At 39.8% G+C, this 23,075-nt stretch overlaps 1 protein-coding gene across 10 annotated transcripts in view; it reads right to left on the bottom strand.

The window, feature by feature from the left end:
- The window catches only part of LOC106871814 (rab-like protein 3), a 40,275-nt gene extending 17,200 nt beyond the window's left edge, over window positions 1-23,075 (bottom strand). For 5 of the 10 annotated variants that reach the window (XR_016240730.1, XR_016240731.1, XM_089347621.1 and 2 more), the window contains exons 1-5: window positions 22,957-23,075; window positions 13,184-13,275; window positions 11,820-11,937; window positions 6,924-7,038; window positions 6,014-6,164 (exon numbers count right to left, since the gene is read on the bottom strand). Coding sequence is in view for 6 of the 10 variants with exons in the window: in XM_089347621.1 (XP_089203747.1) it covers window positions 6,014-6,164; window positions 6,924-7,038; window positions 11,820-11,937; window positions 13,184-13,275; window positions 22,957-23,002 (522 nt within the window). In the remaining 4 variants the exon portion in view is untranslated. Of the gene's footprint in view, window positions 1-4,491; window positions 4,564-6,013; window positions 6,165-6,923; window positions 7,039-11,819; window positions 11,938-13,183; window positions 13,276-22,956 lie in introns of all 10 variants that reach the window. The other 5 variants (XR_016240728.1, XR_016240729.1, XM_089347618.1 and 2 more) reach the window with 2 other exon arrangements.

The following is a 23,075-nucleotide window of genomic DNA, read 5'->3' as shown; positions in this document are numbered from 1 at the left end:
TGAAGCACATGTTGAAATCATACTGTTTCTCATGGACAGTGGATATAGAAGGTATGTAGAGGCTGGGGAGAAATGAAGTGACTGTGGATGTGTAATATTAAACTATATGAGAGACAGATCATAAATGAGCTAGTTGAGTGGCTAGTCAGTGAAGAGATCAACTAATGTATAGTGTAGAGATGACTGTGCTGGTATGGAAATGTGAACAGTGAATGGGTGAGGATGTATCGTGTACTGTCAGAAGAGGATGCCTAGAAAAAAGAGAAAGTTTAAGAAAGATATATGGAAGATGGAAGGGCATCCAGCCGTAGAAACCATACCAAATCAGACTGGGGTCTGGTGCAGCCTTCCAGCTTGCCAGCCCTGGTCATACCGTCCAACTCATGCCAGCATGGATAATGATGATAATGATGATGGGTAAAAAGTGTCAAGCAATCCTAGAGGAAGGATCCTGTGGAAGAGGAAGATCCAGAAGTTGGTGAAAGCTGAACTGAAGATGGATCACAAGAAGGCCTGCTTCAGATGAGCAAGGGACCCCAAGAAATGGCAAGACACTGATTTTTTTCTAATCTTTAATCAGAAGGGAAGGCAGTGCCTATGATGCTTTTACATGGCTTGCATGAAGGGTGGGAAGCTAGGGAGGAAGATATCCTCAAACTGGAAACCTGGCCTGAATGCTTGCAAAAGAGAGGACTCAGCTAAAGGCATCTAAGGTACCAGGTAATGGTGTGAAGCTAGGTGACAAGCAAAGTCTCCTGTGCATGAGAAGACTCATCCAGCTTATGCATGCATGGAAATTTGATGATGATGATGATGATGATGATAATTAGTCATAGCATCTACATGTCACAGCTAGTTTTATACCAACTCTGCTATACTGCTCCATCACACTAATTACCCCCTCCCCACCCGGCAGCCAAATGCTCCTCCTCCACCATCTATATCTTGGAGTTAGCTTCAGATAGATTTACCTTGATGTTTAACTACATTTAACATTTCCTTTGACTGATACTGCTGCTAATCTCTGTAGCCATCTTTTAACTTTTACTTAGTACTTAGGTAAGTATAAAATATTATCCTAGTCTACAGAGCCTGACACTTAGTATACCTATCCAGTTGCTTTAATAAGTACCCCCTTTATCTACTTATGTTGTAGATACAGCTTCAAACCTTGTTACTACAGAGTACCAATGTAACAGCCCTCCTATTTATATAACCATATTTTCTAAGAGCTCACATTTAAATGCAAATACACAACAAATACAAACCCCCATCCACACACATAGGATGGTAATAATAATTCTAAATAATGGAAACTAACTGTAAAACCATTCCAAAAACAGAGAAGCCATCAAAGGGACAATAGTAACTGATGTAGAGTAGAGAAGAAAGTTTAGCTGAACAGAAAAACAGCCTATCCAGTGCTGTTGGTATACTAAAATGCATTTACTTCACTCTGTAAAGTAATTGGACATAAAATTCTTGTACAAAAAAAAAAAAAAAAGAAAAGGACAGACATAACAACAAAGTTGATTAATTTCCTTTATTACTAAGCGTCAGATGATGAAACACCTCAAGTGACAACATGCTGTGAAACCTGCCCAACCCATGTCAACATGGATAAACAGATGTATAATGGGGATGATGATGACAATGATAAGTGTCTTTATATAGTCAATGACAGTAAATTAAATATTTATCTAATTTGTTCTTATATGGTCAATGACAATACATTACACATTTATCTCTACCAGTCTTTATATAGAAAATAACAAATTATGGATTCAGTTGAAGTTTACACAAGTCCTAATGTGAGAATGTTCATGAGCACTATTGATACTGTGTAACTCAGTACCACTTGTTGAATGGTTGGGTTGCTGATGATTAAACCAACAACCCCAGCAAACCTGCTTGAAGAGGAGAGTGAGTACTGGACACTCTGTAGGATGAAAAACGAAACCAAGTTGAAGGGTGAATGAACTCGAAAGAGTCAATTGTGTGTATATGCATGTTTATGATGCATGTGACAGCTGGATTTTAGTGGATTACACAGGAATGCCAGCCATCAATGGTTAACTTTCAATGAGCAAGAGCAATATCCAGCAGTCATACAGGAATGTGTGCCTCAGAGAATAGTGAGAAACATAGATCATCCTAGTCATCCCAGTGTATCCTTGATACACCCCCAATGATCTCATTCACCTTCATACTGGCCAAGGAAGTTAGAAAAAAGAAAGTGAAGCTGATCATCCATTGCAGCCTGCCCCGAGTACAATCTAAGTTTGGAGTTCTTGAATGTCTTGAAACTACAAACAGATGGCAAACCTTCCATTGCATTGGTCATCTGTGCCAATGAAATACTGCCACTTCTATAATTTCCTCACACAAAATGTAGTAGAGTTTGGAGCAATCACAAAGTCCTGGTCACTTGTGTGGCTGTGTTCTCTTTTGTTGTTTTGGCTGTTTTTCAAAAATGATAGATAAATAACACATAAGCCCTAGGAAGAATCAGCTATCAATAACAACAACAGCAACAAGACATGCATAACAATATTAACAAGAGGATCCCTTCAGGTAGATGGCCCTGCTTGATTTGTAGAAAAGGCGTAGGTAGAAACTCCATAAGATGCACCTGGTGTAAGCTATGGACATATAAGAGGTGCAGCAATATCAGAGGAAGGTAACAAGGAAAATAACTTTTGTGTGTGGAAGATGCACAGGTACAATAAACACCAACAATGTACAGAAAATAGACTCCATCAACTGTGAGGGGGAAGCCAGAGGTAGTAGATAGCTTCTGTTATCTAGGTGACCAAGTTACTAGCAGAGGTGGATACTCCGAGAGTGTAGCTGTGAGATTAAAAATAGGTTGGGCAAATTTCAGAGAGCTTCTACCACTGCTGGCAACAAAGGGCCTCTTTCTCAGAGTGAAAGCAGATTGTACGATGCCTGAGTGTGAACAGCTATGCTATATGGCAGTGAAACATGGGCTGTGGCAGCTGAAGACATGCATAGCTTGAAAGAAATGAAGCCAGTATGCTTTGCTGGATGTGCAATGTCAGTGTGCATGTTTGACAGAGTGTAAGCATCTTGAAAGAACAGTTGGGCATAAGAGGTATCAGATGTGGTGTGCAAGAGAGACGACTGTGCTGATATGGTCATGTGATGTGTATGAATGAGGACAGCTGTATAAAGAAGTGCCAATCTTTAACTGTGGAGGAAATCTGTGGTAGCGGTAGACTCAGGAATATATGGGATGAGGTGATGAAACATGAGTTTTGAACTCTGAGCCTCACAGAGGAAATGACTAGTGACTGGGACCTTTGGTGATATGCTGTGCTTGAGAAGACCTGTCAAGTCAAGTGAAATCATAGTTGTGGCAGATGCTGGTGTCATGTAACTGGCACCCATGCCAGTGGCATATAAAAAGCACCTTTCAAGTGTTGGGCCTCACAGAGGCAAAGTGGCTGATGCCGGTGGCACATGAAAAGCTCCTTTCGAGTGTTGGGCCTCATGGGTACAATAATGAATGACTGACACCTTTAGCATTATGTTGCACTTGAGAAGAAGATCCATCAAGCCAAGTAAAATCTAAGTTATGGCAGATATTGGTATCACACAAATGACACTTGTGCTGGTGACATGTAAAAGCATCCATTACACTCTCGGAGTGGTTGGCATTAGGAAGGGCATCCAGCCATAGAAACCATGCCAAATCAGACTGAAGTCTGGTGCAACCTTCCAGCTCGCCAGCCCTGGTCAAACTTTTCAGCCCATGCCAACATGGACAACGGACCTTAAATGATGATGATGATCAACAATGAATACATGATAACAAAATTGAATAGTTATCTTTAAGTCGAGGTATCCAAGTGTAAAATCACTTGCCCAAACAATTCATATAGTACATCAGAATTAGTATACCATTAGTACAATCCTTACACAGAACTAAACCTCTGGAACTCCTTCCTTGTCCATGTTTTTACCTCTGCCACCAATAGATGAGACTAACTTCCAGTAGTTAACCATACCTCACCTCCATCTACGAGGGTTTATATAGGTTATTAGCATTATCTTCTCTCTCTTAGACTAACTAATTAAAACAATGAAGTGGAAAATGCCTTTTTACAGTTTTAAACCCTCCCTCTCACATTAACATAGACAGTTGTACCCTGTTACAAAGTTTGTGTTTATAATTGGATATCAGTTATGAACATTAACCACTCAGCTGTAAAGTAGGAGAAGTACCTGATATTAGGATGGCAGACTGAGGCAAGCAGTATTACACAGTAAGATGAGTAGAATGGCCATAGTAGCATTAAAATGTCTTAGGTTGACCTTTTGATAGTCAGACATCATCTTTTCTGAATACCACCCATTGAACTGTGGTATGAAGTTTAATGAGAGGAGAAACTGAGGAATGTAGAGTGATGTTGCTAAGATGTCTGGTCAAAATACAAGTAGGAAGAGGGGTTAAGTGTATAATAATACCTTATCAAAAAATTTGGCCACCTTTACTGCATTGGTAGATCCAGGAGCCAGGAATTTCTTTTGTTTACAATCCTGCAATAGAAACATGGATTTGCTCATTAGTAGAGCTAATGAATACATTTAATGCCTGGGATAAGTTGATTTAAGTCAACTGACCAACATGCTTAACCTCTAGGATTTTCGTCTTGAATAGTTGTTTTCCACAACCACAACATATCCATTTTCTTTTAATCCTTAGGTTTCATTCAATCCTAGCTTTGAATAGTAGTATTCAGAGCAAACTAGGCAATACTGACTATATCTTTGCCAAAAAAACTGTGTTTTGGAAGTTCTAAGATGAACTATACATAAGGACTGTGTTTTGGGTAAGTTTAGTAGAGTAATTTGCATTCTGTTTGGAATATGGTTCTATATTGGAAGTGCTACTCTATTTTCTCTTTTTCAGGCAGAGGATAGCAACTTTTAGCACTTATGTCAACTTTGTTCATCCCCTAAACTGTCCAATTCCATTATTCTCTCCAAGTTCCTAGCCACAAACTAACTATCTTGGAGTAACAATCCAAGATACAAAAAAAATCACATTTGAGACAATGTTCACTTTTTCACCAGACTGTAGTAAATGAATGAAGACCTCATGTTCAAGAGAAGCCATATCCTTAAATCACTGGCTGGCAGAGAAATCTGACTTTAAAATTATAGGTTGACAATACTTGGGACAAGATAAATTCACAATTAAAGCAACCAACAAAGTAAGTGATAAGCCAATATTTGATTATGCATGTCAAGCATAGAGTTCATTAGTATCAAACACAACATAAAATAAAAGGCATAATGTACAAATTACAGCTCTTTAGAGGTCACAAAATAGTAACTGAAGACCATTTGCATCATGTACACCAAAATGCAAAACATACAACACTTAAGCCTTCTGACTTCACCATATTTAGTTTAATACCACAAGAGAAGTCACCCTATAACTAACTTAAAACTGCAAACAAAATAAAGAAGCTAACTTCATACATCAAAGTCAATAAAAAAAATTCATGCAATTTAGAAATTTGTCAACAATGAAAATTCATAAGTTGGCAATTCAAAAACTTGATAGATTGGTGGTTGAGGATGTTATTCAAAGCTCACATGATAAATACAACTAGGAGGCAAGCCATCATCAAACTTAGCTCTCTGTATTCACTACCATACAACACTACTGAAACAGTCATTCCTGTCACTACAGGTCCTCTACCAACATCATACAACTAACACATACACCATATAGTCTTGCCAGTCACCAGTACTGTATAACATCACATTATTGACACATATTCCATAGTCTCTTCAAATACACTGTATACTCTTTCTTGCCTGCTTTCGTCATACCACTGACATATACATTACACCAATAGTATCACCATCCTTTATTTATAACCCTATTTTTCTGTCATCTGTGTTATATCTATCAGACATATTAATCATCAAACAGTTACTAACTGTGAGAAATAAATCCCAGATAATATTGACTTACTAAGTTTATTTCACCAGCACCACATTCCTCAGCAACTGTTGAGCGTTTGGAGAGAAAATTGTCTCGCAGACTTTGTGCTAGATCAACTTTGGTTCCGACTACCAATATTGGTATCTGGTTACCAGCAAATTGTTCAGGATCAAAATCACACCTACAAAGAAGACAATCATTACTTGACTAAAAGCAAATAGAGCTGATAAAGATATAAAGATGATAGGAAGGCAGAAGATTTTGGATAGTTATACAATATTTAATCAATAAAATGTTAATTTCTAACATAGATACAAAATCCTGCAAATCCTGGTTGGAAAGAATAGTTAATTAGATCAATCTCAGTTCTTGACCAGTAATTGTTTTTAATCATCAATCAAGGAATAAGATGGTTGACCAACTAAATTCCTATTTCTGAAATTAATATATAATTAATATCTAGACATATGTACTTATGAAACAAAGTCACAAGGCTGGCCTTATGAATTACAGGTATGAGAGATTGGTAGATAGATAGATAGATTGGTAGATAGATAGATAGAGAGAGAGAGAGAGAGAGAGAGAGAGAGAGAGAGAGAGAGAGAGAGAGAGAGAGAGAGAGAGAAAGAGAGAGAGAGAAATCAATATAGTGGACTGGTAATTTATTTATCAACTGCAAATATGAACGGCAAAGGTGACCTTAACAGGACATGAACTCAAATTGTAGAGGGCTGGAATGCACACTATAGGACATTTTTATCTGCCATTTTTGCTATAATACATCGATAATTATTAAGTGAGACTTGTGATTTTTACAGAATAAATCATACATATACATAATGATGATGATGATGATGATGATGACCAAATAAAAAGTGACAATGGTAATGTGAGTGAGGGCTCAAGCAGAAACAAAATGGTTCGATAAAAGTCTGCTTACTCATTGTATTCCCTGTTGTTTCCTTTACTGGTTCCTTTGTTTAAAACTTCTGTCAACCATTTCCTTAAATTCTGGTGAGATTTCCGATTTGTCAAGTCATGAACAAGAATAATTCCTGGAAAGATGGGAAAAGGACTGACAACTCAATTTATGAAACAAAAAGATGAGTTCATTCTCTCTCCCCTTTTTCTCTCCCTGCTTCTCTCTCTCTCTCTCTGTACACTGATTATTTTTAGTTTCATATTATTGACAATGTTTTTACAAATTAATGGAGCAGTGTGTAAGTGAACACTGTACTGTCTGTTCATATCAAACCTCATTGTATTAGAAAAAGGAGAAAAGGACAACTGAAAGAGAGACCAACACTAATTCATAAAGAAGTAATATAAACTGTATCTAAGGGAAATAAGTCAGATAAGGCAAATGGTATGCATTGAGATGAGTCAAACGTGTATGGAGATGCTGAATGATATGTACAGTATAAATTTTTTAATGAAATGAAATTTTCAAGAACTGGTTTAAAAAAAAATTATTGCATTTAATTTACTCAAGTAAAATGTGACCTTGAATATATTGTGATAGCCACACTTCTTTCTACTTGCACACATTTTGTAGCTAAATATCAGTAATATATTTCATACACTTATCCTACTTTATTGCAATCAAATATAATATCAACTTATAATTTTGACTTGGAAGTTTTGTTTTAAATTCCTCACATTATAAATTATTCGATCATGGTGAGTGAAGGGTGAGGTCAATTTTTGTAAAGGAGTAGTGGAGCCCTGCTTGATCTGTACCCAGTGTAAGCTATGGACACATAAGAGGTGCAGCAATATCAAAGGAAGGCTAACTAGCAAGATAGTTTTTGTATGTGACAGATCCTCAGGAGCAATAAACACTGAGAACGTGCAGAAAACAACTTTTACCACACTCCAGGGTGAAAAACTAGAAGTAGTTGATAGCTTCTGCTACCTAGGTGACCAAGTTTGTAGCGGGGGAGAGTGCACTGAAAGTGTAGCTGCTAGAATAAGAACAGCCTGGGCAAAGTTTAGAGAGCTCTTACCTCTGCTGGTGTCAAAGAGCCTCTCACTCAGAGTAAAAGGCAGACTGCATGACACATGTGTACGAACAGCCATGCTACATGGCAGTGAAACATGGACCGTGACTGCTGAGGATATGCGTAAGCTTGCAAGAAACGAAGCCAGTATGCTCCGATGGATGTGTAATGTAAGTGTGCATACTCGACAGAATTTAAGTACCTTGAGAGAAAAGTTAGACCTAAGAAGCATCAGTTGTGGTGTGCAAGAGAGACGATTGTGCTGGTATAGACATGTGGCAAGAATGGATGAGGATAGCTGTGTGAAAAAGTGCCACACCCTAGCAGTTGAGGGAACCTGTGGAAGAGGTAGACCCAGGAAGATCTGGGATGAGGTGGTGAAGCACGACCTTCGAACTTTAGGCCTTACCGAGGCAATGACCAGTGACCGGGACCTTTGGAAATATGCAGTACGTGAGAAGACCCGGCAAGGCAAGTGAGAGAATAATCTGTGATCTCTGCCAGAAGTGTAGCCAGCTCACTAATCCGTATCTTTACTTCATTGGACACTAAAAACCCTGCTTGCGAAGACCTGTTGAGGCAAGTGAATTTGGAATTTGGAATTTGAATCTGAAATCGAAATCGAACCGAATCCGACGACTGGCACCCATGCCAACCTCTCCTTCATTGGACACTAAACTCTGCTTGCAAAGACCTGTTGGAGCAAGTAAAATCGTAATTGAACCATACTCAATGACTGGTCACTGCGCCAGTGGAGCACTAACAGCACTGTTGAGCGTGTTCATTGCCAGAGCAGCTGTCTGGCTTCTGTGCTAGTGGCCCGTAAATAGCACCATTAAAGTGTAATCATTACCAGCGTTGCCTTCTAGCACTTTTGCTGGTGGCACGTTAGAAAATCATTCGAGCGAGGTCGTTGCCAGTGCCGCTGGACTGGCTCCCGTGCAGGTGGCACGTAAAAATTACCTTTTGAGCGTGGCCGTTGCCAGTACTTTGTGACTGGCCCTCGTGCCAGTGGCACATTAAAGCACCCACTACACTCTCAGAGTGGTTGGCGTTAGAAAGGGCATCCAGCTGTAGAAACTCTGCCAGATCAGATTGGAGCCTGGTGCAGCCTTCTGGCTTGCCAGTCCTCAGTCAAATCGTCCAACCCATGCTAGCATAGAAAGCGGACGTTAAACGATGATGATGATGATGATGATGATGATGATGAATAGCAAGATTTCATTGAATTCTTCACCACACACACATTTAACAAACAGAATATACTTACTATACACACACACACACACACACACATATATATTTAAATAAGAGCCATAATGCAATCCTATAATAAAACTTGTTTAATATCCTATGCACAGGATATTAAACAAGTTTTATTATAGGATTGTGTTATGGCTCTTATTTAAACTGATATGCACCCAAAATTGTATCACATATTTGAAAGTCTTTATATTATAAACAACTTTTATAGTATAAACAACTTTTCAAGTGAGAATTTTGTTACTTTGATAACAGGTACAATATTTTACCAAATATTTGGTAGAGATTTACATATATATACATATATATACATATATATATATATATATATATATATATATATATATATATATATATAGCAGGCTATAGAGAAGACTGTAACAATATTTTGATTTATGTATATATTAATATTATCTCGGTTGAAAAAAATTCAATAATGAAAATATGTTAATAGTTACCAGGGTGTCAAAAAACACAAAAACTGGGATATCATACCCGGTTAATAGGTAGAAATACCAAGTTAAAGTGATGTATTTTGAGTAGATATGAAGAATAATAGTAAATTGAGCAAAATGCATATAATCAATAAGTTCCTTATTGATTATATGCGTTTTGCTCCATTTATTATTATTCTTTATATATATATATATATATATATATATATATATATATATATGTATATGTATATATATATATATATATATATATATATATATATATATATATATATATATATATATATATATATATATATATATATATATATATATATATATATATATATATATATATATATATATATATATATATATATATATATATAAAAATATATATTTGTGGAGGCGCAATGGCCCAGTGGTTAGGGCAGCAGACTCGCGGTCATAGGATCGCAGTTTCGATTCCCAGACCGGGCGTTGTGAGTGTTTATTGAGCGAAAACACCTGAGGTTCCGCAGGGGATGGTGGTGAACTCTGCTGTACTCTTTCACTATAACTTTCCCTCACTCTTTCTTCCTGTTTCTGTTGTGCCTGTAATTCAAAGGGCCAGCCTTGTCACACTGTGTCACGCTGAATATCTCCGAGAACTACGTTAAGGGTACACGTGTCTGTGGAGTGCTCAGCCACTTGCACGGTAATTTCACGAGCAGGCTGTTCCGTTGATCGGATCAACTGGAACCCTCGACGTTGTAAACAACGGAGTGCCGACAACAACAACATATATATATATTTGTTAATATATATATAATTAGAAATAACTCTGACCAAAGTAGCATTAATTTTCTAGGTCATTCAATTTTTCTCAAATGATCAATGGGCCAATTGAATAAACCTGTCAATAACATACTTATAATGACTACTGGAAATAGCTGTTAGTCAAATTTACTACAATAAAGAAAAATATGTAATGACCATTATTTATGCCTTGTTGGCTGTTATGACATGTTAATTATAGTAGTAATAATTAACATATTATAGTAGACAAATATTTTACCATACAAGTTACAGGTATCAAGTTTCCAAGGGATCACTTGGCTTGTTAGAAGTAGCAGCCAAATAACTCTCAAATAACACTTTATCTACCATCTTAGAAAAAAGGAGGGACATATAGAATAATGTAATTCTACAGGAGTGGCTGTGTGGTAAGAAGCTTGCTTCCCAACCACATGGTTCCCGGTTCAGTCCCACTGTGTGGTACCTTGGGCAAGTGTCTTCTACTATAGCCTCGGGCTGACCAAAGCCTTGTGAATGGATTTGGTAGATGAAAACCGAAAGAAGCCTGTCGTGTGTATATATATATATATATGTGTGTGTATGTGTGTGTGTGTGTCTGTGTGTATGTATTTGTTATTTGTGTCTGTGTTTGTCACTCCACCATCGCTAGACAACCAATGTTGGTGTGTTTGTCCCTGTCACTTAGCAGTTCGGCAAAAAGAGACTGATAGAATAAGTACTAGGCTTACAAAGAATAAGTCCTAGAGTCAATTTGATCAACTAAAGGCAGTGCTCCAGCATGGCCACAGCCAGATGACTGAAACAAGTAAAAGAATGAAAGAATATATAGAAAAAGGGGATTTTCATGGCAGGAATGTCTTTGATTATAGGCTTGGTCAATCAGGGCTGATTTAGGATTAAACAAGAACAGCAATTATATGAAGTAATAAAGGCAGCTTCAGTTTGATTACTCAGCCTGATACAAATAGCAACCAAATCTCTTTTAATATATAACTCTACCAATTATTGTTAAAGGAGAAAAACGCCATCAAATAATATTATGATACAAATTAAAAAGTAAGAAAAAGTAAATAAAAAAAATAAGACAATTGCAACCTGAGTGACTTTAATTGTACATCTGTTGAATCAGGGCTAGCTTAGAGCTGAACAAATACAATAATAAGTTAATCAAGGACTAAACAACTACACCATTGCCCATATAAGGCATGCCACTAATAATAATGATTTATACACAAATGAATACAAATATAAATGTTCATATTTATGCATAAATATGCTGAAAACGCTTTCAGCTATATGCTAATAATATATGTTGAAAAGGTGAGTGAAATTTTGACGTACCATGAAAAGGGTTGTAAAAAATGTATCTGCTATTCTTGTGCTGTGTAGCACCTCCGATATCCCACAATTCAACAAAGTATGTGCGTTCATCAGCAGTTCCTGCTTTATATTCATGTAACTGTGAGTTGTCCCATATGTGAAGATAGAAAGACAGAGATAGTCAAAGAATCACTTAACACAAGGATGCTATAACATAGAAAACAATACTTAAATATGGATAGATGATTGGTGGAAAGCTGGTAGAATCATTAGCACATCGGACAAAAATGCTTAGTGGTATTTCTTCTGTCTTTTGACATTCTGTGTTCAAACCACGCTAAGGTTAATTTTTCCTTTCACATCTCTTTGGGATTGATAAAATAAAGTACCAGTCAAGTACTAGAATCACAGGAATCAACTTGAGTCCTTCCCTTAAAATTGCTGGCCTTCAACCCTGCAACATACTGGCATCTTGTTCAGAGTAATGTTGTGATCTTGATTACTTATATGCTAGGGTAATTGGCTTTATAAGTCCTAGGGCTAAAGAAAAAGAAATAAAAAGAAAATTGGAAGAACCATGTCCGCCATCTGTATTCAATTTATCTCTCTATTTTCTTTTCCATCATTTGCTATCTATTTATCTACTTATTCTGCTAGCTATGTAGAGAGACCCAGCCATCCATCCACCTGGCCGTCCATCCATGATGTTATTGCATGTCTTGTGCACTCATAGTTTTCATAAGTTTCATTTATCCAATGTTCATGTTTTCGTGCAAGTATAGGTTTGGACGGGGCATTAATTGTGGCTTGTGGCAAAGTCTTATGGTTGGATGCTCTTCCCATTGCCAGCCTTTACCTATTTTTTAGTAACGGATTTTTTTTGTTTCAAAAGATCTTTGACAGAACAGAGCAGCTGGTTGCAATGTCAACAAGGAAATGTAAACATGATTGTAGCTTCACTCTATGATAAATCTGGAAAATCAATATTCATGTACAAACACACACACATGAGATTCCTGCAGTTACCATCTATCAAATTCCTCAGAAGGTTTTGGCTGGCTTGGAGCTATAGTAGAAGACATATACTCAACCTGTCACACAGTGGGAGTAAACCAAAACCATACAATCAAGAAGCTAACTTCTCAACCATACACCCATTCCTGGGTACATATTATAAAGTTCCCACATGTTGCTTAAAGCAATAGAGTCTTGAGTTCTTTCTTATTAATACTTTCAACAGCTAGATTTACTTTTAAGATATTACGATTTTAGACTCTGCCTTTTTGTTTGAAATACTTTCTTTAATTCTTTGCCAGATTCAATCATGAGAATTAGGGCATTGGTATAATGTCATTGTAAGCAAGTGTTGTTATATGAATACTTACAGCAACCTCTACAGAACAACCAATTGTGTATGCTGGATTATTTGTAGCTTCACCATGACAAAGAAGCTGTACAAGTGATGTTTTACCAACGCCTGAAAATATAACTGTATGCATAAATATTTATAATACAGATACACACACACACAGATAGATAGATAGATAGATAGATAGATAGATAGATAGATACACACATACATATATGTCATCACCATTTAATGTCTGTCTTCAATACTGGCATGGATTGGACAGTTTGATAGGATTTAATGAGCCAGAGGATTGCACTGAGTTGTAATGTTTGCTGGCTGCCCTTCCTAATGCCAAACACTTTACAGGGTGTACCTGGTGTGTTTTTTGCAGTATTGGTACTGTATGTGCGTACATGGTTACATGTATGCATTTGTCTACAATGATATAATATAAATGCAAACAGCCACACTAGAAACGGACCAAACAACCACCAATAAATATTTCTTCAATCTTAACCTCCCCAAAACACTCAGCTTAAAATTTCCTAAAAGAAGTCAAATAATACCAACACCAATTCAACCTAAATCTGAACTATAGTGTGTGACTAACTAATTTATCTACTAACATTGTTTTCTGAATCCATTATCATAAGGAAAAAACAACTTTCAATTCACAAACATGTGAAATGAATTCGACAAACTATTCACATTATCATGCTTGGCTGAACCGTAAACAATAATGAAGCTTCCACATCAAACCAAGTAAATTTGCTTACCATAACTTTCTAGCACCCCACACCCGCCAAACACTATCCTCCTACCCTCTTCTACATCACACCTAATTATCATTTCCTATAGGTCTAATTTCAGCATGCCCCTCCTCCCCACATATAAAAAAATTTACAAAAGACTATAAAGTCAAAAAGCGCAGCTCAAGTAAAGCACGATCTGGCAAAGGTTATATGCTTTTGTCAGACTACTTTACTTGTGCTGTAAACTTTGATTTGCTGCTTTTCTTGAGTGGTAAACCTTTGCCTTGTTGCCTTCCATCCTTTCATCTTTCAAGGTCAATAAAATAAAGCACCAGGGGTTGATATAATTAATTCCATTCCTCTCAAAATTGCTGGCCTTGTGCAGAAAATTGAAACAATATATATGTAATTCTATATTTAAGAGATGAGGAATTATTTACATTATTTACATTTGACGGATATTGACGAAATTTCCTCGAGACGCCTGATGAAGGCTAGAGGGTATATCAGCTGAAACATGTTAACAACAAACAAGATGAGGACAAATATCTGTCAAATGTCGTCGTTTAACGTCCGCTTTCCATGCTAGCATGGGTTGGACGATTTGTCTGAGGACTGGTGAAACCAGATGGCTACACCAGGCTCCAATCTGATCTGGCAGAGTTTCTACAGCTGGATGCCCTTCCTAACGACAACCACTCAGAGAGTGTGGTGGGTGCTTTTACGTGTCACCCGCACAAAGGTCATGTGTGTTGCCCGCACATGAGCCAGTCCAGGGGCACCGGCAACGATCTCGCTCGAAAATCCTACGGCGGCCCCGCACAAGAGCCAGTTCAGGGGCACTGGCAACGATCTCGCTCGAAAAACCTCATGTGTCGCTCACACATGAGCCAGTCCAGGAGCACTGGAAACGATCTTGCTGGAAAATCCTACGATGGCCTCGCACAAGAGCCAGCTCAGGGACACCGGCAACGATCTCGCTCGAAAGATTTCATGTGTCGCCCGCACATGAGCCAGTCCAGGGGCACTGGCAACGATCCCGCTCGAAAGATTTCATGTGTCGCCCGCACATGCGCCAGTCCAGGGGCATTGGCAACGATCCCGCTCGAAAATCCTATGACGGCCCCGCACAAGAGCCAGTTCAGGGGCACTGGCAACGATCTCGCTCGAAAAATTTCATGTGTCACCCGCACAAGAGCCAGTCCAGGTCAACCACACAAGAGCCAGTCCCGGTCACCCACACAAGAGCCAGTCCAGGGGCACCGGCAACGATCTCGCTCAAAAATCCTACGACGGCCCCGCACAAGAGCCAGTTCAGGGGCACTGGCAACGATCTCGATCGAAAAACCTCATGTGTCGCCCGCACAAGAGCCAGCCCAGGGGCACCGGCAACGATCTCGCTCGAAAATCCTATGACAGCCCCTTACAAGAGCCAGTTCAGGGGCACTGGAAACGATCCCGCTCGAAAGATTTCATGTGTCGCCCGCACATGAGCCAGTCCAGGGGCACCGGCAACGATCTCGCTCGAAAATCCTATGACAGCCCCGCACAAGAGCCAGTTCAGGGGCACTGGCAACGATCTCGCACGAAACATTTCATGTGTCACCTGCACAAGAGCCAGTCCAGGGGCACCGGCAACGATCTCGCTCAAAAATCCTACGACGGCCCCGCACAAGAGCCAGTTCAGGGGCACTGGCAACGATCTCGATCGAAAAACCTCATGTGTCGCCCGCACAAGAGCCAGCCCAGGGGCACCGGCAACGATCTCGCTCGAAAATCCTATGACAGCCCCGCACAAGAGCCAGTTCAGGGGCACTGGAAACGATCCCGCTCGAAAGATTTCATGTGTCGCCCGCACATGAGCCAGTCCAGGGGCACCGGCAACGATCTCGCTCGAAAATCCTATGACAGCCCCGCACAAGAGCCAGTTCAGGGGCACTGGCAACGATCTCGCACGAAACATTTCATGTGTCACCTGCACAAGAGCCAGTCCAGGGGCACTGGCAACGATCTCGCTCGAAAAATTTCATGTGTCACCTGCACAAGAGCCAGTCCAGGGGCACTGGCAATGATCTCGCTCGAAAAACTTCATGTGTCACCCGCACATGAGCCAGTCCAGGGGCACCGGCAACCATCTCGCTCGAAAATCCTACGACGGCCCCGCACAAGAGCCAGTTCAGGGGCACTGGCAACGATCTTGCTCGAAACATTTCATGTGTCACCCGCACAAGAGCCAGCCCAGGGGCACTGGCAACGATCTCGCTCGAAACATTTCATGTGTCACCCGCCCAAGAGCCAGTTCAGGGGCACTGGCAACGATCTCGCTCGAAATATTTCATGTGTCACCCGCACAAGAGCCAGTCCAGGGGCACTGGCAATGATCTCGCTCGAAATATTTCATGTGTCACCCGCACAAGAGCCAGTCCAGGGGCACTGGCAATGATCTCGCTCGAAAATGCTACGATGGCCCCGCACAAGAGCCAATTCAGGGGCACTGGCAACGATCTCGCTCGAAAAAACCTCATGTGTCGCCCGCACATGAGCCAGTCCAGGGGCACTGGCAACGATCCCGCTCAAAAGATATCATGTGTCGCCCGCACATGATCCAATCCAGGGGCACTGGCAACGATCTCGCTCGAAAATCCTATGACGGCCCCGCACAGCTCTCACTAACCATTCTTCTATCCCTAGTTTCCTCATTGACCACCAAATGAGAGATCGGGGGACCCTGTTAAAGGCTTTCTCCATATCAACGAAAGCCAGGAACAGAGGTTTATCCTTGGCTAGGTATTTCTCCTGAAGCTGTCTTACCAGAAATATAGCATCGGTGGTGCTTTTCCCAGGCACGAACCCAAACTGCATCTCATCTAAACTGACTCGCTCCCTAAGCAGTTGAGCTATGACCCTCTCTGTGATTTTCATTACCTGAGCTTGATACCTCTGTAATTATTTGTATCTAAAGTGTCACCTTTACCTTTGTAGCAGTTGACTATGGTGCTGCTACACCAGTCATTGAATATGACTCCTTCGTGTATCACCTGGTCCGTAATACGGGTGATTAGGCTATAGCCGACACTGCCAGATATTTTGAGCATCTCTGCAGTGATTCCTGATGGGCCGGGGGCTTTCCCTGTCTTCATACTCTTAATTGCTTTATCTACCATGGTACTGTCAACTCGGATAGCTGGTCCCTCTGTTGGGTCGACATACGGCAGACTCTCTTTCTCCCATTCATTCTCTTTATTAAGCAATCTATCGTAGTGGCGTCTCCAGACCTCTTTCTTTGCAGCCTCATTTAGAGCAAGCGGACCATCATCCATGCGAACACATTTCTCTCCTACTACATCACTATTCTCTCTCCTACACTGTCTTGCAACACGAAATACCTCAAGTCTTTGGTCCTCACGGTGCAGAACATTGGCAAATCTTTTCTTATCTGCCTCCCCTCTGGCTAAATAAACCTGTCGCCTAGCTTCCCTTCTGGCAGATTGGTACAATTCCCTGCTACCACCGTTCTTCCAGTACTTCCAAGCCTGTTTCTTTTGTCTAATAGCCCTGTCTACCTCCTTGTTCCACCACCATGTTATTTTGGGTCGAGAAGGGACCTTGCACCAACCACAGATCTCGTCGGTGGCCCTCAGTAGGTTGTCTCGTAGAAACGTCCAGTTGTCCTCTACATTTTGTGAAGCTACATCCTCCTCTATTTCGTCGAAGGTTTCGAGTAATAAGTCTCTAAATCTCTGTCCATTCGCAGGATCTTTGAGCTTCCATATCCTTCTCCTCCAAGCTGGTCGTCTTCTGGGCAGCCACTTAGCTCTGATCCTGAAGTCACTAACTACTAGTCTATGTTGTGGGGTACATTCTTCGCCTGGGAATGTTTTGGCATTTCTAAGCAGCCGCCTTTCCCTTTTCCTGGCGAGTATGTAGTCAATTTGGCTTGTGTGCCTGCCAGAACGGTAGGTGACTAGGTGACTGGCAGGTTTCCTGAAGTTAGTATTGCAGACCATAAGGTCATTTGCATCACAGAACTCCAGCAGCTTGGTTCCCTCCTCATTGCGGGAACCAAAATCATAGCCTCCATGTACGCCATAGAAGCCCCCTGAATGTTGTCCAACATGACCATTGAAATCACCAGCCACAAAGAGAAGGTCCCTGTCATTCGTCGATGAGGTAGTCTGCAGAAGGGTGTCATAAAATTGGTCTTTCTGTTCGTCGGGTAGCCCGGGCTGAGGGGCATAGGCCGAGATAATGGTTGTTAACCCATGGTGTAGGACTAATCTAATCTTAAGTATTCTATCGCATACTCTAACCACCTCGATTACCTTATCCACCCATTTCTCTGCAAGAAGTATACCCACGCCCCCGACCCCGTCTGTGTTTCCTGCCCAGAAAATCTTGTACCTGTGTTCTTTGCCTGTGAGGAGCCTAGCGGAACAACCTCTCCACCTTACTTCTTGGAGGCAGCAGATATCGACACATCTCCGTTCAAGCATCTCAACAATCTCACCAGACCTACCTTTCAGTGTGCCAACCCTGAGGGTGTGGGAGGTATGGACCCGTGAGACCTTGGGGCGGGGAACGGCAGCGTCATGTACCTGAAAAGAAAGCTCGCATTTTGCAGAGAACATAACAATCAGTAGCATTCCTTTCAGCCAGCATCCACTATACTATCGTATTATGCACCATATGATCTCTACCTTACATAGGGGGATAAACCCTAAGTGGGGGTGGGAAATCTTTAGAAGTGTTCATGGGGGACAGTCATGGTACTGGTGAGGAAGATAGGAACCTCCGGTACTGGTGTAGAAGATAGGAACTTCCGGTACTGGTGTAGAAGATAGGAACTTCCGGTACTGGAGTACACGATAGGAACTTCCGGTACTGGTGGAGGGGGTGGGAGGGCGGGTGCACCAAACCGGCGCTGAACAGGAATTAATCGAAGGGGAAGGAGAAGATATATAGAGAGTGGGATCGAGATATACATAGTGAAATAAATATCGGGAGAGACAGACAGATTAAAACAGAGAGGGAGTGAAATTGAAAGAGAAAGATTAAAAGAGAGAGGGTTATTCAAAAGCACGAGGTGTTTAGGGATTTCTATCATTTGTACACAGTAAATATAGGATGGTAGAAATTCGGCCAGCTAATTCTAAGACAAAGTTATAGCGTTAATGAATATATATGTATACACATACTGAATAAAATGTTTCTTCATCTATGTCTCATAATATAATGATGTGAAAAACAGAGATTGTAAAGTTAAGTAGAAGACTTAAAGGATGGGTGCAGTGCAATGCATGAAAGAGTTAAAAGGGCAGCTTTGGCATGACTGCAGCCATCGTCGTCATTGTTTTAATGTCCTATTTCCCAGGCTTTGTAAAGCATGGTAAAATGGAAATTCATTGAGGCAAATTTTCTATGGTGGGATGTTGTTCCTGTTGCCAACCTTCACCCATTTCCAAGCAAGGTAGTATTTATTTCATCTTTACCAAACTTTTCATAGGAGAATGGAAATGAAGAACATTGTATTACAATGTTCAATGTTTAGATGCGTGTGTGTCTGTGTGTGAGTGTATGTATGTGGGTGGGTGTATCTTACCACTGTGAAAGTAAACCTATGACACTGACACTATTAGTAGGTGGTGGGAAGAGGCTTATTCAAGGTAGACAGCTCTACAGCATTGGCTCTGCTCTAAACTGAATCATATTCATAGCTGTTTTTGTTTAAGCCTGATAGAGCTGATAGATCCATGATCAGAAACTCTTAAAGGTTATGGTTATACTACATTTTCTTCTGGCATCCAATATCTTCTTTAGGAAAGTATATTATTCCTAGCGGTTGGAGTGTCCATAGTGAACGTCTAGATATGAAAACAGCCCTAAATAGATAAAGTAATATATTCCTTGATATTTTTGCCGTGCTGAAAAGATAGGTTAATATGTTTTTAGTTGTAGTGTTTGTACGAGACCAGTAGAGAGATGGTGAGATGATCTTAAGTTATCTTACTTTAATTACTCTTCATACTTGTTAATGCCAAGACAAAGCCAACAGACTAGATAGAGACAGGCTGTTCTGGCACACTGACTTACCTACCCTGTATACAGCTGAGGCAGAGAATGACTGGATAATCAGGTTGCTCTGCCATGCTCACCTACCTACTCTACATACAGTAAATGAAGACAAAGTGCTGACTATATCCCAATGAACTATTAAACAATAATAGCATAGTTTTAAGACTCTCAGATCATCATTGCTTCATGTAAGCCTTCAATTTATGAAAATTACAATTAATGCTTCCATAAGATACTGAATTTCAAATCACAGATTTCTATAACTTTCTATATCATAGGGGAAGGAGGGAGTGGGAATAAACAATTATTGGTAAACTCATGTTTGGGTAGGGACAGAATTCCAGAAGTCTGTTACTCTAGAAAAAAATGATTGGACAGTATGAGGTGACAGAAGCATGTCTATGAGTCAAAGGTTGGTGAGAATTGGTAAGTGAATCTCTGCCAAGAAGTTACATGGCAGCCTTTTTTCAGGGGTTGTGCAGGAAGTTAGTGCATATCACAGCAGCAGCACTGTCTCAGATGTAGAGAAAGAGAGAGAAGTGGGGAGAGAGATAGAGTTAGATAGATAGAGAGAGAGTCTTGTGAGTGGATTTGACAGATGGAAGCTGAAAGAAATCCATCATGAATATATGTATATAATGTGTATCAGTGTGTGTATGCTTGTGTCTCTGTGTCTTGATATTGTATGACAGTTGTAAATAGCGTTACTGTCAGACAAGCAGTGTTATTCATTTCCAATATTCCGAGAAAACATGTCTGGCCGTAGGGAAATATTACCTTGCTTGGAAACAAATGACAGTTGGCAACAAGAAGGGCATCCAACCATTGAAAATCTCCCTCAGTAATCTCTGTCTGAATCATGTAAGCATGGAAAAATGGATGTTAAAATGATGAAGAAGAAAGATTTTATGATTTTCTTCAGATATAACAATATTAATAGGTTGATGAGATAAGTACCAGTTGAGTACTGGAGTTGATGCAATCAAGTAACTCCACTCCTAAAATTGCTGGCTTTGTATGAAATTTGAAACAATTGTTATTATTTTTTTCTACTCCAGGCACAAGAGAGGGAGACAGTCAATTAGATTGACCCCAGTATGCAACTGGTACTTAATTTATCGACCCTGAAAAATGAAACGCAAAGTCGACCTCGGTGGAATTTGAACTCAGAACGCAAAGACAGACAAAATACTGCTAAGCATTTCGCCCGGTGTGCTAATGTTTCTGCCAGCTAACTGCCTTGTTTTTTAGAAATATATTAAGCCCAATTGTTGTCAAATATACAAAGCCCAATCTACCTATCATGACTTCCTGTCTAATAAAGATACTCTAGGCACATGCATCACACCCATATGTGTGGGACAGTGATATCACTTGTCCACCTTATTAGAAAACACAAATTTAATATAAAAACATATTTCCTGAAATTGCAAATTATTTAAAATATAAAAATATAATTTTCAGAGAGAATTTATCAAAATAGAAAACAAATGAAGTTTGAAGTTTAAAAATAATAGGATCGACCACTCACGACTAGCTAGCGCGGACGCGCGACTGCGCGTTCGGGACCACTCTGCTTTAGTAGTACCCTTATACTCTGTGTGTTTTCTGCCTCATGGATATAGGTGTCAAATTTGTTCCAATAACTTTCGAGTAATAGATAGATAGATAGATAGAGAGAGAGAGAGAGAGAGACATATAGCTCGCTCCGGCCAGTCATGGTATTAGCTGTCAGTAGCCAAAGAATCGACAGGCATGCAGGCAGACAGGCAGACAGACAAATACTTCACTAGCAGTGAGCACTTTCACTTCTGACAGCTAATAGCATGACAGTGCCAATTTTTCTAACGTCCTGTACCATGATATGTATCTATATACACATGTAGATGTAAGTATGTACATATATGTGTGTATACATGCATATATATTCTTTGTATTATTATATCATCGAACGCACACGTCCATTTGCAAGTATATATGTATATATATGTGTCTGTATATATATATATATGTGTGTGTGTATATATATATGTGTGTGTGTGTATATATATATATATATATATATATATATATATATGTGTGTGTGTGTGTATATATATATATATGTATGTATGTGTGGAGGCGCAATGGCCCATTGGTTAGGGCAGCGGACTCGCGGTTTCGATTCCCAGACCGGTCGTTGTGAGTGTTTATTGAGCGAAAACACCTAAAGGTCCACGAGGCTCCGGCAGGGGATGATGGTGTACCCAGCTGTACTCTTTCACCACAACTTTCTCTCACTCTTACTTCCTGTTTCTGTTGTACCTGTAATTTAAAGGGTCAGCCTTGTCACACTGTGTCACGCTGAATATCCCTGACAACTATGTTAAGGGTACACGTGTCTGTGGAGTGCTCAGCCACTTGCACGTTAATTTAACGAGCAGGCTGTTCCGTTGATCTGATCAACTGGAACCCTCGACGTCGTAAGCAACGGAGTGCCAACAACAATGTATGTATGTGTGTATGTGTTCTTGATATTCTTTTATTATGATATTCTCTATTATGTATACTGAAGAATAGCTTCTAAGTTAATGATGTATTTGCCACTACAATGTTTTCTAGATTTGCATTCGCCAACTGGTGACACTACCCGCATACTGGTTACCATTAAAAATCTGTTTACTGTCAATTGAACACTCGCAGTATTTATATCCACCTTGTGTAAAGTAGCTCCACTATATTCAGTACAAGTGTTTTTATGTATTCGGAAAGTATTTCCGAATACATTAATCAAATATGTGATACTAAACGAAAGTTACGAAAACATCACAAAACTACAAACGTGGACAAGGCAGTGAAGTTAAATTTGCCGACAATTAACTTCGTACATCATGTTGTCATTCAACAAGGCAGATCGATGATAAAATAATAATGATAATAATAAATATAATTATAGTAAATTATTTCTTTAAAATGTATCTGTAGTAAATGATAGAAACTTCACCTGAGTCTCCAGTCACAAGAATCCGGACTTTGTCAATCGCAGCCATTTGTCATAAGAAAACATTGTAATCAAATAATTAAAGAGCAATTTATTGGTTAGAGTTATCTCCCTTACATTAC

Source organism: Octopus bimaculoides, chromosome 2 (genome assembly GCF_046866305.1).
Source record: "Octopus bimaculoides isolate indiv1 chromosome 2, ASM4686630v1, whole genome shotgun sequence".
NCBI classification, from domain to species: domain Eukaryota; kingdom Metazoa; phylum Mollusca; class Cephalopoda; order Octopoda; family Octopodidae; genus Octopus; species Octopus bimaculoides.
The sequence above is the reverse complement of the archived record's forward strand: the minus strand, read 5'-3'. Positions and strand labels throughout refer to the sequence as shown.